Source organism: Furipterus horrens, unplaced genomic scaffold (genome assembly GCF_987537825.1).
Source record: "Furipterus horrens unplaced genomic scaffold, mFurHor1.1.pri manual_scaffold_2, whole genome shotgun sequence".
Classification (NCBI taxonomy): Eukaryota; Metazoa; Chordata; class Mammalia; order Chiroptera; family Furipteridae; genus Furipterus; species Furipterus horrens.
In genome coordinates, this window is record NW_028327172.1 from 74,368,938 (window position 1) to 74,383,478 (window position 14,541).

At 35.9% G+C, this 14,541-nt stretch overlaps 1 protein-coding gene across 1 annotated transcript in view; it reads left to right on the plus strand.

Annotated features, from left to right (window-relative positions):
* The window catches only part of ACAT1 (acetyl-CoA acetyltransferase 1), a 52,584-nt gene that overhangs the window by 20,690 nt on the left and 17,353 nt on the right, over positions 1-14,541 (plus strand). Inside the window, exons 2-5 of the mRNA XM_090265884.1 lie at positions 3,861-3,908; positions 4,934-5,051; positions 5,321-5,416; positions 5,655-5,755. Of these exons, the coding sequence (XP_090122010.1) occupies positions 3,861-3,908; positions 4,934-5,051; positions 5,321-5,416; positions 5,655-5,755 (363 nt within the window). The remainder of the gene's footprint in view (positions 1-3,860; positions 3,909-4,933; positions 5,052-5,320; positions 5,417-5,654; positions 5,756-14,541) is intronic.

The following is a 14,541-nucleotide window of genomic DNA, read 5'->3' on the forward strand; positions in this document are numbered from 1 at the left end:
CAGATACCGAGTCACTCCCGAGTCGGACTGCACAACCATTCTCGGCGGTGCAGATAGACTCTTAAGAAGCTACACCATCGTCTCTTGAGACGGACGGCTGCCGACGACGACGAGTATTGCTGGATCAAAAAACAGTTCCATTTTTAGTTTTTTGAGGAAATTCCATACTGTTTTGCACAGCGGCTGCACCAGTCTACATTCCCACTGCAGTGCACTAGGGTTCCCTATTCTCCACATCCTCACCAGCACTTGTTGTTTGTTGATTTGTTAATGTTGACCATTCTGACAGGTGTGAGGTGGTATCTCATTGTGATTTAATTTACATCTCTTTTATTGGTAGTGATTCACTTTGTCATTTTGAATGCGACAGCCACACAGTACATATGCTCACTCAGTGGTATCTAGTGCTCCCACTGACTAGTACAATGAAGTTGTCATTGTTCACACATGCACATTCCAGCCCACCCTCTTTGGCTGCCGGGTTACACTGACATTGTGCAAACTGTTCTTGTTATATTAACAATGGCCGGACTTTTTCTGGGCAGACCTTGTATGAGTCTGGAGGTGAACTGAGAGGACATAAATGCTGTTTAAAGCCATGGACTAGATTAAGGAAACAGTGAAGTGGCAAAGTTAAAAGAGGCCTATAACAAAGTTCTGGGATGTTCCAGTACTTAGAGGTTGGGAGGAGGAGGATGGGACAGCAAAGGAGACAGAAATAACTAGGAAGGTATGAGGGGAACCTCAAGATTGTGTTAAAATAGAAGCCAAGAAAAAGGAGGGTTTGCATAGTTGCTTACATATGTTACCTCACTTCATTTTCTCAATAGCCCATGAAGCGTATTTGGAAAAACCAAGGTAAGCCCTGACTCTTAATTACTGTGCATATTTACCAAAGAAAAAAAAGTTAGTTCAGTCTTGCCAAGAGGTGATTATAGTGCTTACTGGATTTTGCTAGACCTTGCTCAGAACCAACAATAGTATAGATAAAAGCCAGATTGGAGGGGGTTGAAGGATAAATGGGAGGTGAGGATAAGGAAATAGAAATTGGAGAACTTACAGTTGTACAAGGGAACTAAGAAATGAGGTGAGAGTTCACTGGAAACGTAGGTTCAAGGAAATTTTTTTTTTTTTAGGTGGGAGGAACCAGAGCCTGTTTGTATGGAGCAAAGAGGATGAATGATGTAGGGGAAAGGGAAGGGATCACTAAAGTTGTGAAATCTTCAGGCAGCTGGAGGTGGCATCTATGGCAGAGTGAAGAGACCAGGGAACTTTAATTAAGTGGAACCATAAACTTTAGAGAAGAGTCGACATTGCTTGAAAGGGCTTTTGATTGCAAGGAATAACACCCCATTCCAAAATAGCTAAGTGGAAGATATACAATAGGCAAGCCCTCAGACATCCATGGAGAGAAAATTAAGTGCAACTGGCTTTGCAGAAAGCCTAACTAGAATATCACTAAGCAAAGAATTCTTTTGTCTCTTGTAGTGTGCCGTGGTCATCTTCCTCCTCTTCTCTGAGTGCATGTGTTCCATTCCTTTGCTTCTCTGCTTACAAATGACTTTTCTCTTTGCTGTAGCCTCTGCTTTGACATGGCATTTGCTTGCCATGGTGCTGACTAGCTCTAGCCCCTAGTGACCTCTCACCTTCACCTAGTTGACCCAGTCTCTCAGGGTGCCAGTGTAGGTCAAAGTCTATTCCATTCTTGGTCCTGTCAGCTCTGGTCAATGGGAGGATGGGAGTCAGGTTGTATGTGCTTAGGGCTGTCCATTACAGACCCTTTTGACTTGGATAGCAATGACTGTCATGCTTATTACAAGTAAGAACTTTTAATTCAAAATTGGATCACAGATAATATGTTAGAATTCTTCATGATTAATAGGTTATATAAGCAGCAGCCCAAATTATATGACACATGAAGGGTGCACTTGTTTTTACACAGCTGATACTGAGAAGTACATCCAGTAAGCAGATGCACTTGGGCCTTGCCTACTCAGTGCAGATGTGTGTTGGCCTGGGCCTTTATGTACACTATCATGTGGGCAGACATGTGAAGTTTAGGAGAGTAAAAGCACAAACATTGCTAGTCTAATGACACGGCTCTCAGTGGTACAAATACTGATAGAGATGACAGATAAATTTTTCTTTAAGGTCTGTACAAACAGGCTAATCTGGTATTAACAAGTAATATGTTGGTGATCTCTATTGTGTTTATATGTAGAACTCCTGCCTGAAGCATTTCAGGGGAATCCCATGAACATCAAACATGGGTGTTTGATGTCCATTGCACAATGCCAAGTAATCTTTCTCCTCTGAACCCTGGAGATGGCATACTTATTATGTCCCTTACAGTTCTTACCATATTCTGCCTTAGGGGTATGTAGAGATAACTTTCAGATTTCTCCCTTACTAGATTATAATGCTGCTTGAGTATAGGGACCATATTTTACAGATCTCAAATTCCCCATAGTGCCTCTGTGAGGTAAGTGATCTTAGCATGTTTATTGAGCAAGTAAATTATCAAATAGTCACCTCTCCCTCGCAAAGGCCCATAAAGGTATCTCTTCAGAGTAGGGGTTCCCTTGAATATTGTGATACTTTTCAATCAAATCAGGACTAAATTATTTATTTCTTACAGCAAAGTTATGTGAACTTTCTACATAAGAGTGACTTTTCCATCATACTAACATTAGAGAAAAGATTGCCTTAAGTAAATTCTGTTCTTCCACAACCTAGCAAAATAGTCTGTCTTTAAGCTGCCATTTCATGATCTATTCTCATGTGAACATTAGAAAAATCAATTTTGTGGGAATACCTTTTGGTTATCTCTATTTATAACCAGTATTTGTCAAATATTATTTGCATTGAGTCAGGACAAAGCTTGTTTAATCTGTGAAAAGCTAAGGTCTTCGGTTAAAGTTTTTAATGTTTCGTAGACTTGTTTTATTACTCTGTGAGATATGTTTGTACATAATTAACAAGATTATGTTCTAAATATGAGTTGTCATGTTTGAATGGTTATACTTTTTTTATAGATTTTACGTATTTATTTTTAGAGAGGAAGGAAGGGAGAAAGAGAGGGAGAGAAACTTCGATGTGTAAGAGAAACCTTGATCGGTTGCCTCTTGCACTCCCCTCCACCAGAGACCTGGCCTACAACCCAGGCATGTGCCTTAACTGGGAATCGAACAGGCAACCTTTCGGTTCACATTTTGGTGCTCAGTCCACTAGCCACACCAGCCAGGGCTGAATAGTTATGCTTTCTGACCTCAGAGGACAAAAATTTTTCTTTGTCATTTGTCCTATAAATTGTCCAACTTCAGGTCTCTGAACTGTATGTAACCTGTGTTTTTAGAATTCGTTCTTCTTGGCATTTGTTCCTAAGAACTGTGTGGGAAAAACTGAGATGTAGGGGCAAAATATTTACTCTTTTCTTTCTTAAAAAAGAATTTATCTGGTAATATAGACCATATTAATGTGAGGTGTGTATTCCTTGCATAAATCAGAAACAGTTGTTAGGAGTGGATGGGGAGAAATAGCAAGTTTTACTTAAATACTCTTTTCAGCCATGAGGATATTTTCTTGTAGTACTTTTAAATTACTTAATTTAGAACTTAAAGATTTAACTTAAATCTACATTAGCGATTTCGATAAACATATTTCTAATGAACAGTTAATCAGAAAAGTATATTACAAAGTAATTTTTTTTCTCAGTGTAACACTGATATATGCTAACTAGAAATCTTGGAAAAAGAAGTATAAAGAAACAGAGAAATCACCATAAGCTCATCACTGAGAGGTATAAGATGACATACATTAATATTTTTTACATCATAACATTATAAATATTTATATTACAGGTAATAAGATATGTGGAGCGAAGTTATGTGTCAAAACCTGCTTTAAATGTAAGTGTAAATTTAAATTATGCTTTAATTAAAGAATTTAAAGAAAATATAGTTAATAAAAAATACGTATTTTTATGATCTGTGTATATGAAAGAGTCAGCTCGGGATGATGCAATGGTTACAAATAGCTAATTATTGAAATACTCCCAACTTAGCATAAAGAATTTTTAATTTAGTGCCCTGTGTAATTTCTGCTTCTTTCTCTTTTTCTGCTGTAAAAACACCTCTCAAAAACTGAGCAGTACTCTTCCTTTCCTCTCGGGGACCCTCATTATATTGTATATTACACATTCCAGATGCCCCTTAAAGATACTAGAAGAAAGGGACTGAGCCAGGCCGTGTGTTAGGAAGGACCATCACCTGGTGCTCGGTGAGGGGGTCATCTCTGTGTTTCATGAGGGCCACTCAGTAATAGTCCTCTACCAAAAATCTAGGGAAAAATTATTTATTTATGGACTTAAAATGGGAATGTGAAAGGAGTTGTGAGGAGAGAATTGTCACAATAGTGTTTTATAATATTTGAAAGCTTTTGTCTACTTTTTCTTAAATTTCATATTAATATTATCTTATTAATCATTTAAGAAATTATGGCTGTGGTATAGCCCTACAGATATCGATCACTAGTCCAGAGTTTCCTTCAGTAAGGAAGCCCTTTGGTTAGGTTGTTTATTATGCAATTAACAAGGATAAAGTTACCATTTCTTAAATTTTGACTGGGGAGTAGAATTTAAATTTAAGCTTCTCGTTTCAAACCTCCTGTGGAGAATTGAGAAAGACCAATGCCTATTTTAGAGTGGAGTTGTCTTAGATTTTCTATTAGATCTTAAATCATTAAGTACCAGCATTAAATGGATTAGTTTTACTGCTATTCAGAGATGGAGATTATTTTAATCTGTGATTAGTAATTAGTCATTCGTAAAAAGTCTTTTTCCTAGGTAATAATATCTATGAATTAGGTTTATTTATTAAAAGATGATTTGGGTAAAATATTTAAATAAAATTTTTATCATCTTCTGTCTTACCAGGAAGTGGTCATAGCAAGTGCCACAAGAACACCCATTGGATCCTTTCTAGGCAGCCTTTCCTCCCTGCCAGCCACTAAGCTTGGCTCCATTGCCATTCAGGGAGCCATTGCAAAGGCAGGTCAGTAGTTGCTTTGCTTTTTGTGTTCAATGGGCAGTGATTCAATGGAACAGATACTTACTTGGCATACATTATATATGTAATACATAGAAATGAATTCTGTTTTAAAGAAGTCTTTGTATTATAGAGTTAGGAACGAAATTCGAAAACTGGCAAGAAAAATAAACAATTCCTGTTATGTAATGCCATGTACCTTACTAGGTAATCACTAATTATTAAATTGAATAAAATATGGAAATGCTGTTTTGATTTTTTTTTTTTTTTTTAAGGGATACCAAAAGAAGAAGTGAAAGAAGCATACATGGGCAATGTTCTACAAGGAGGTGAAGGACAAGCCCCTACAAGGCAAGCAGTACTGGGTGCAGGTACTAGGAATACATTCTTGCTTTTACACTTAAAATGTTTAAGATGGAAAAATGGAGTTCATTTCAGCTTAAATAAAATGTTCAATGCATAATATAAATTAACATTTATAGACTTGTATTGGTAGAAGTAATGTTGCAGATTATAGTTTAATACACTATTAATTTTAACTCTACAGTTAGTTGTGTTTGAAGGGTATTTCTGTTTTTCAAAAGTATGACTTATATATATTGGTTTTAGGCTTACCTATTTCTACTCCATGCACCACTATCAACAAAGTTTGTGCCTCAGGAATGAAAGCCATCATGATGGCCTCTCAGAGTCTCATGTGTGGACATCAGGTGAGAAGCTCCTTTTCTATTTTATAATTAAAATAATACACACTGCTAAAAGACACCAAAAATCATGAGGTATTCATTCTTAGGAAATACTCATAAGTACAGTTGCTATGTTGTTTCAGACACTCAGGAATGTCTACATGTGCTAATTTACTTTGAAGTAGAGGTCAAAGAATAGCTAAGTGTTTTGTGTTAAAAAGTAGTTTCCAGCCCTGGCTGGTGTGGCTTAGTGGATTGAGCACTGGCTTATAAACCATAGTGTCACTGGTTTGATTCCCAGTCAGGGCACATGCCTGGGTTGCAGGCCAGGTCTCCAGTTGGGGGTGCCTGAGACTCAACCACACATTGATATTTCTTTCCCTCTCTTTCTCCCATCCCTCCCCTCTGTCTAAAAATAAATTAATTAATTAATTTTAAAAAAAAGTAGTTTCCAGCTCTGGTCAGTGTGACTCAGTTGGTTGGAACAAAAGGTTGGGGGTTCAATTCCTGGTCAGGGCACATACCTAAGTCGCAGGTTTAATCCCTGGTTAGGGCACGAATGGGAGGGAACCAACTGATGTTCCTCTCTCATATCGATGTTTCTCTTTCCTTTCTTCGCTCTAAAATCAATAAATATATTTTAAAAAGATTTTTTAAAGTAATTTTCAGCTAAGATATTTCAGTCTTCAAATAATTCGTATAGTCTTTCTCTGAGATTCTTGGTATTTTCAAACATCATAAATTTTGTATTTACCAGAGTAAGGGTTTTCATCATACATGAGAATAAGGTGCTGACCCTGGGAATCAAATAATTGATTGAGCCCAGAATTGATGAGTGTTTAGTAGTTCCCATGTGCCTAGGTTCAGTTGTTAAACTGTGCAGGCTTTCAGTTAGCCTTGCTGATTTAGATCTTGTCTTTACCTCAGATCAAGCAAAAGATTGCAGTATATGCTGTGGTGTTAGAAGACTAGAACTAGATCCATTGAACTAAGACTCCATTAGCTCTAAGCCCTTCTATTTTTTCAGTTGATGGACGTGAGATTAAGATGACCACAAACACAAAGTCAGAGGGCTGGAATTAGAAAACAGACGTCTCTAGCCCTCTCTAGTGCATTCCAGCTCATGAGGACATAACACAGCAGGGTAAAAATCAGTTGAGGTGTTTGCAAATTGTTTCTTACATATGCAAGAGCCACAATTATATGTACCCTTGATGGCTCCTCCTTTGCTTTGCTTCCAATTGTAAGACAAGCCAAAGAGAAAAATTGTGCTAGCTTAGTGAATGTATCAGAGATGTTATGTTATATATGCACTTGCTAAAATCTGACTGTATAGAAAAATATAAAATGAAAAATAAGTCTTCTGAATTCTCACCCCGTTCTGTGTCTCTGACTTATTTACTACTTGTATATTCTGACACCCAAAAGCAGGTGAATGGATTAAAAAGGACAAATCGTTGTTACAGAATAGTCATGGGGATGTAAAGTACAGCATAGGGAGTATAGTCAGTAATAATCTAGTGACTATGTATGGTGTCAGATGGGTGTGAGATTGATTGCGATGATCACTTAGTAAGTTATGTAATGTCTAATCACTGTGGTGATTCCTGAAACTAATATAATAGTGTATATCAACTATAATTGAAAATGAAAATGATTTTTTAAAAAGAGCAGAAAACTTTGGGCAAGTTGCTTAAACTCTGTGCCCACCACTTAATGTCTTAGAGATTTTTCTATATCAGCACAAAAGATAGTATTCTATTGAACTGAATAACTATATTTTATGAATCCTTATTGAATGAACATCTGTTTAAATAAAGCTGCAGTGAGTATCCCTATACATATATTTTTATGTACTTATAAATACTTGAATCACTTCCCCTGATGCAGTACATTGTAGTGGTTTAGAACATAAAATCTGCCCTGGTAGGGTAGCTCAGTTGTTTAGAGTATTGTCCTGATATGCCAAGGTTGTGGGTCTGATCCCTGGTCAGGATAAATACAAGAATCAACTAATTAGTGAATAAATAAGTGGAACAACAAATCGATGTTTCTCTCTCCCTTTCGTCCCTCTCTCTCTCAAATCAGTAAATAAAAATTAAAACTCACTCTCTCTCTCTCTTTCTCTTTCTCTCTCTCTCCAGTCAGACTGATTCCAAATTCTACTTCTGTCTTGCATTAACTGAGAATGTACTATATGACATTCAATGGAGATTGGTCAAGGAAACATTAAAAAATCTCATCATGTGCAAGTCTGATGGAAAAATTCCTAAGAGGAGAATTTTTGAGTCAGAAGTTTTTTAAATTTTGATATTTTCAAATGCTTTCCATAAAAGTTGAACCAGTTACACACTTTCTAAAGGTTGTGAGAGCTTGTTTGCCTACATATAAGGAAACACAAACATTGCGTGTTAACCAAACCCTCATGAAACCAGTGGGTGTTTTAGGTGGTTATGAAATTGTTAAATGTTTCAAAACTTCAAATGACAAAGAGTTTTGTCTTAGTTGATTTATTGTGGTTCTATACCAAATGCTCTTTGCACCACATTAAAATGCTTTCAGTTACTATTACTTGATTCATATGTGCATATATATAATTATCTGACTTATAGGAATATTGGGAATTGCCTTATTTTGAATACTTATTTATGATTTTGGAAAATGATCAATTTTATCTTTTTCAATTATAGTTGACATTCAATAGAATATATTTTATATCTATTTCAGTTATATAGCATAGGTTAGACATACAATTTATGAAGTGATGCCCCCCCAGTAAGTCTAGTACCCATCTGGCACCATGCATAGTTGTTACAGTATTATTGAGTATATTCCTTATGCTGTGCTTTACATTGCAGTGACTGTTCTGAAACTACCAATCTGTACTTCTTTTTTTCTTTTTTTTTTTTAAGATTTTATTTATTTGATTTTAGAGAGAGCAGGAGGGAGGGAGACAGAGAGAAACATCGATGTGTGAAAGAAACATCAGTTGGTTGCCTCTCATATGACCCTAACTGGGGATGTGGCCTGCAACCAGGCCTGCGCCCTGACTGGGAATCGAACTGGCGACCTTTTGGTTTGCAGGCCAGTGCTCAATCCACTGAGCCACGCCAGCCAGGGCAATCTGTACTTCTTAATCCTTTCACCTTTTTCACCCCTGCACCCCACACCAAACTCCCTCCATTATGGCAATTGTCAGTTTGTTCACTGCATCTAAATCTGTTTCTGTGTTTGTCTTTGTTTTATTTATTTGTTTATTTATTTATTATTGATTTTTCTTTTTAGGGATAGAGGAAGGGGAAATGGGGAGAGAGAGGAATAGAGAGAGAGAGAAAGAAGCATAAACATTGATTTGTTGTTCCACTTATTTATGCATTCATTTATTGATTCTTGTAGGTGCCCTGACTAGGGATCAAACCCACAACCTTGATATATCGGGATGATGCTCTAACTGACTGAGCTACCCAGCCAGGGCTATTTCTGTTTTGTTTGTTCATTTATTTTGTTCTTCACACTCCACATAGAAATGAAATTATATGGTATTTGTCTTTGACTTAGTCCACTTAGCATAATACCCTCTATGTCTGTCCATGTTGTCACAAATGGTAAGATTTCTTTCTTCTTTATGGCTGAGTATGTCATATGTATGACTACATCTTCTTTATGATGAATTTTATTTTATATTGAAGAATGATGGGTACCTTATTTTCTGTCACTTACTGCCATCATCCCCAGAAAATATTCAATATTTCAGGATAACTGAATAACACATACATGAGAACTAATTGAGAAATCTTAATGTTTCAAAATAGGCAAAATATTTAGGTTTCTTTGGTATAGAACTGTGTCTCCTTATTGCTGATCAAAGGCTGAGGAAATAATATTTGCTTTAATTACCCCTTTAATGTAAACAAATTTCTATTGTTGATTTGTAATAACAGGTCATTTGATTAATATTTATTAAACTTCTCTATGTGCCAGACACCAAAGACATGAAAATAGATTTGATAGAGTTTCGGGATTCAGAGGAGCTTAGTTTATTGATTATTTTTTTAAGAAAGAGGAAGGGTTGGGGTGGAAGTGGGGGTGGGGAGAGAGAGAGAGAGAGACAGAGACAGAGAGACAGAGACAGAGAGAGACAGAGACAGAAAGAAACATTGATTTGTTGTCCTACTTATTTATATATTAATTGGTTGCTTATTGTGCCCTGACCTGAAATTAAACCCACATCCTTGGTGTACTGGGACAATACCCTAACCAGCTAAGCTAACTGAACAGGAACTGTTCCACAAGCTCTTTTATCCACTCATCTATTGATGGGCACTGGGGTTGCTTCCATTTCTTGGCTGTTGTAAATAACATTGTAATGAACATAGGGGTGCATATATTGTTTCGATTTAATGTTTTAGGTTCTTTCAGATACATTCCCAGAAGTTGAATCACTGGGTTAAAATGTAGTTCCATTAATTTTTTTGAGAATCCTCTATACTGTTTTCCATAATGGCTATGCAAATCTGCATTCCCACCAACAGTACATGTGGGTTCTATTTTCTCCATATCCTCACCAGCACTTGTCATTGTGGATTTATGATGATAGCCATTCTACTAACATCAGAATAACTAGGTGTGAGGTGAAATCTCATTGTGGTTTTAATTTGCATTTCTCTGATGAATAGTGACATTGAGCATCTTTTCATATATCTCTTGGCCATCTGTATGTCTGTCCTCTCTGGAGAAGTGTCTATCCAGGTCCTTTGCCCATTTTTTCTTTCAGTGTTGAATTGTATCAGTTCTTTATAAATTTTGAATATTAATTCCTTATCAGATGTATTATTGGAGAATACCTTTTTCCATTCAGTGGGTTGTTTTTAATTTTGTTGATGGTTGCATTTTTTTTTTCTTTTGTTTCCCTTCTCTGAGAAGATATATCAAAAAATATTGATAAGAGAAATGTCTGAGATGTTACTGTCTATGTTTTCTTCTAGTTTTGTGATTTTGAGTCTTACATTTAAGTCTTTCATCCATTTTCAGTTTATTCTTGTATATGATGTAAGAAGGTGAGCTGGTTTTATTTTTCTTACATCTGTCCAGTTTTCCTAACACCATTTATTGAATAAACTATCTTTACCTTATTGTATATTTTTGCCTCTTATGTCAAATATTAATAGATCGGTATAAGTGTGGGTTTATTTCTGGGCTCTCTTATTTTGTTTCATTCATTTTTGGTCTTTTTTTATGCCAGTGCCATGCTGTTTTGAGATTTTATTTATTTTTTAGAGAGAGGGGAAGGGAGGAAGAAAGAGGATAAGAAACAGCACTTGATTGCCTCTTGCAAGCCCCCATCCGGGGACTTGGCCCACAACCCAGTCACGTGCCCTTACCAGGAATCAAACTGGTGACCTTTTGGTTTGTGGGATGATGCCCAGCCCACTGAGCCAAACCAGTCAGGGCACCATGCTGTTTGGATTACTCTAGCCCTGTAGTATAGTTTGATATCAGGTAGTGTGGTAACTCCAGTTATATTCTTGTTTTTTCAAGATTGCTGTGGTTACTGGGGTCTTTTGTGGTTCCATTTCAATATTGATTATGTTCTAGTTCTGTAAAGTACATACGCCATTGGTATTTTGATAGGAATTCTGTTGAATCGATATATTGTTTTGGGTAGTATGGACATATTAATGATGTCCCTTATTTTTCTATCCATAAAAAAAAAACATGCTTCCATTTGCTTGTATCTTCTTCAACTGCTTTCTTCAGTGTCTTACAATTTTTGAGTGTAGGTCTTTTACCTCCTTGAATAACTATTCCTAGGTATTTTATTTTTGAGTGGGATTGTTTTTTTATTTTCCCTTCCTGATTATTCATTGTTGGTGTATAAAAATGCAACTGATTTCTGGATATTTATTTTGTATCCTGCTACTTTACTGAATTCATTTATCAGTTATAACAGGTTTTTGGTGTTATCATTAGGCTTCTCTATAAACTGTATCATGTGATCTGCAGATAATGACAATTTTACTTCTTCCTTTCCAATTTGGATACTTTGTATTTCTTCTTGTCTGATTGCTGTGGCTCCGACTTCCAGTACTGTGTTGAATAAGAGTGGTGAAAGTGGACATCCCTGTCTTGTTCCTGATCCTAAGGTAAATGATTTTAGTTTTTCCACCTTGAGTATGATGTTAGCTGTGGGTTTTTCATATACAGCCTTTATTTTGTTGAGATATGTTTCCTCCATTCCTACCTTGCTGAGCTTTTATCGTAAGTGGTTGCTAGATTTTCTCAAAATCTTGTTATCCATCTATTGATATGATCATATGATGTTTATCTTTCATTTTGTTTATATGATGTATCACATTCATTGCTTTGAAGATATTGTAGCAACCTTGCATTTCTGGAATAAATTCCACTTGTTCATGGTCTGTGATCTTTTTAATGTATTGTTGGATTTGGTTTGCTAATATTTTATTGAGGATTTTTGCATCTATGTTCATCAATGATATTGGTCTATAATTTTCTTTGTAGCATCTTTATCTCGTTTTAGAATTAGGATAATGCTGGCCCCGTAAAATGAGCTTGGATGTCTTCCCTCCTCTTGAATTTTTTTGGAATAGTTTGAGAAGTATAGGTATTAGTTCTTTGAATATTTGGTAGAATTAACCTGTGAAGACATTCGATCAGGAATTTTGTTTGCTGGGAGTATTTTGATTACTGCTTCAATGTCAGTAGTTGTTACTGCTTCAATTTTATTAGTTATAATCATTCTGTTCAGATTTTCTGTTTCTTTTTGATTCAGTTTTGGAAGATTGTATGTTTATCCATTTCTTCCATATTGTGCTAGTCATTGGCATACAGTTGTTCGAAATACTTCCTTATTATCATTTATATTTTGATTATATCAGTTGTTACTTCTCCTCTTTCATTTCTGATTTTTATTTGTGTCCTCTCCATTTTTTAAAATTCTCACCCAAGGATATGCTTATTAATTATATAGAGAGAGGAAGGGCGGGAGAAGTGGGGAGGAGAAAAGAAGAAGAGGAGGAGGAGGAAAAGAGAGAGGAGAGAGAGAAACATTAATAGGTCATCTGCTGTATGTGCCCTGACCATATGGAACCCAAGTGGGGAGGAAACCCACAACCAGGCATGTACCCCCACTGGGGATCAGATCCCACAATCTTCTGGTGCATGAGAAGACACTCCAACCATCTTAGCTGCCAGGCCTTTTTTTTTTTTTTTTTTAATTTTTTTTTTTTTTTGAGAGATTTTAAGGGTTCTTTTCTTCTTGATGGTTCTGGTATAAGGTTTATAAATTTTATTTAGGTTTTCAAAGAACTAGCTCTTGGTTTCATTGATCTTTTATATTATTTTTTAAAATTTCTATATCATTTATTCCTGCTCTTTTCTTTATTTTTCCTTCTTCTAGTCACTTTAGGCTTTGTTGGGTTTTTTTTTTTTTCCCCCTTATTCCTTTAGGTGTAAGATTAGCATCTTTGAAATTTTTCTTGTTTCTTGACATAGGACTGGTTTTGCTCTGTCCTATAGATTTTGAGTAGTTATGTTCTCATTTTCATTTGTCTCAAGATATCTTTTGATTTCTTCCTTGATCTCATTGTTAACTCATTCATTGTTTAGTGACCTGTTATTTAGCCTCCCCATCTTTGTGTGTTTTACAGTTTTTTTTTCTTGTAATTAATAGTTCCATACTATTGTCGTCAGAGAAGATGCTTGATGTGATTTTAATCATCTTAAATTTACTGAGACTTGTTTTGTGTCCTAACATGTGGTCTATCCTAGGTCATGTTCCATGTGCACCTGAAAAGAATGTACATTCTGCTGCTTTGGAGTAAAATGATCTGAAAATATCAATTAAATCTGTTTGCTTTAATATGTCATTTAAGGCTACTGTTTTTTTGTGATTTTTGTTTTGAAGATCTATACACTGATATCAACGAGGTGTTAAAATCCCGTGCAATGTCTATATTACTATTGATCTCTTTATGTTCATGAAGATTTGCTTTCTATACTGTATTGAGATGCTCCTATGTTGGGTGCATAAATGTTTACATGGGTTATATCCTTTTATTGGATTGATCCACTTATTATTATATAGTATCCTTCTTTATCTTTTATTATAGCTTTTGTTTTAAATTCTCTTTTTTCTGATATAAGTATAGTTACTCCAGCTTCTTTAAAATTTCAATCTCCACAAATTATCTTTGTCTATCCCTTTTCTTTCAGTTAATGTGTATCTTTCATTCTGAGGTGGGTCTCTTGGAAACAACATATATATGATCTTGTTTCCTTTTTTTTTTAAGTATATTTTATTGATTATGTTGTTACAGTAGTTCCAATTTATTTTTCCCCCTTTGCTCTTCTCTGCTCAGTACCCCCTTCCCTCTAGCAATCCCACCCCCTTTAGTTCATGTACATGGGTTCTGCATATCAATTCCTTGGCTTCACCCTTTCCTATATTATTCTTAACTTCCCCCTGTCTATTTTGTACCAACCGATTATGCTTCTTGGTCCCTGCACCATTTCCCCATTTCTCCCCCTTCCCCTCCCAGTTGATAACCCTCCATATGATCCCCATACCTATGATTCTGTTCGTATCGTGGTTTGCTTAGTTGGATTTTGTTTTTATTTTTTAGATTCAGCTGTTGATAGTTGTGATTTGTTGTCATTTTAATGTTCATAATTTTTATCTTTTTCTCAAGTAAAGTCCTTTGACATTTCATATAATAATGGCATGGTGAGTATGAACTCCTTTAGCTTTACCTTGTCTGGGGAGCACTTTGTCTGCCCTTCCATTCTAA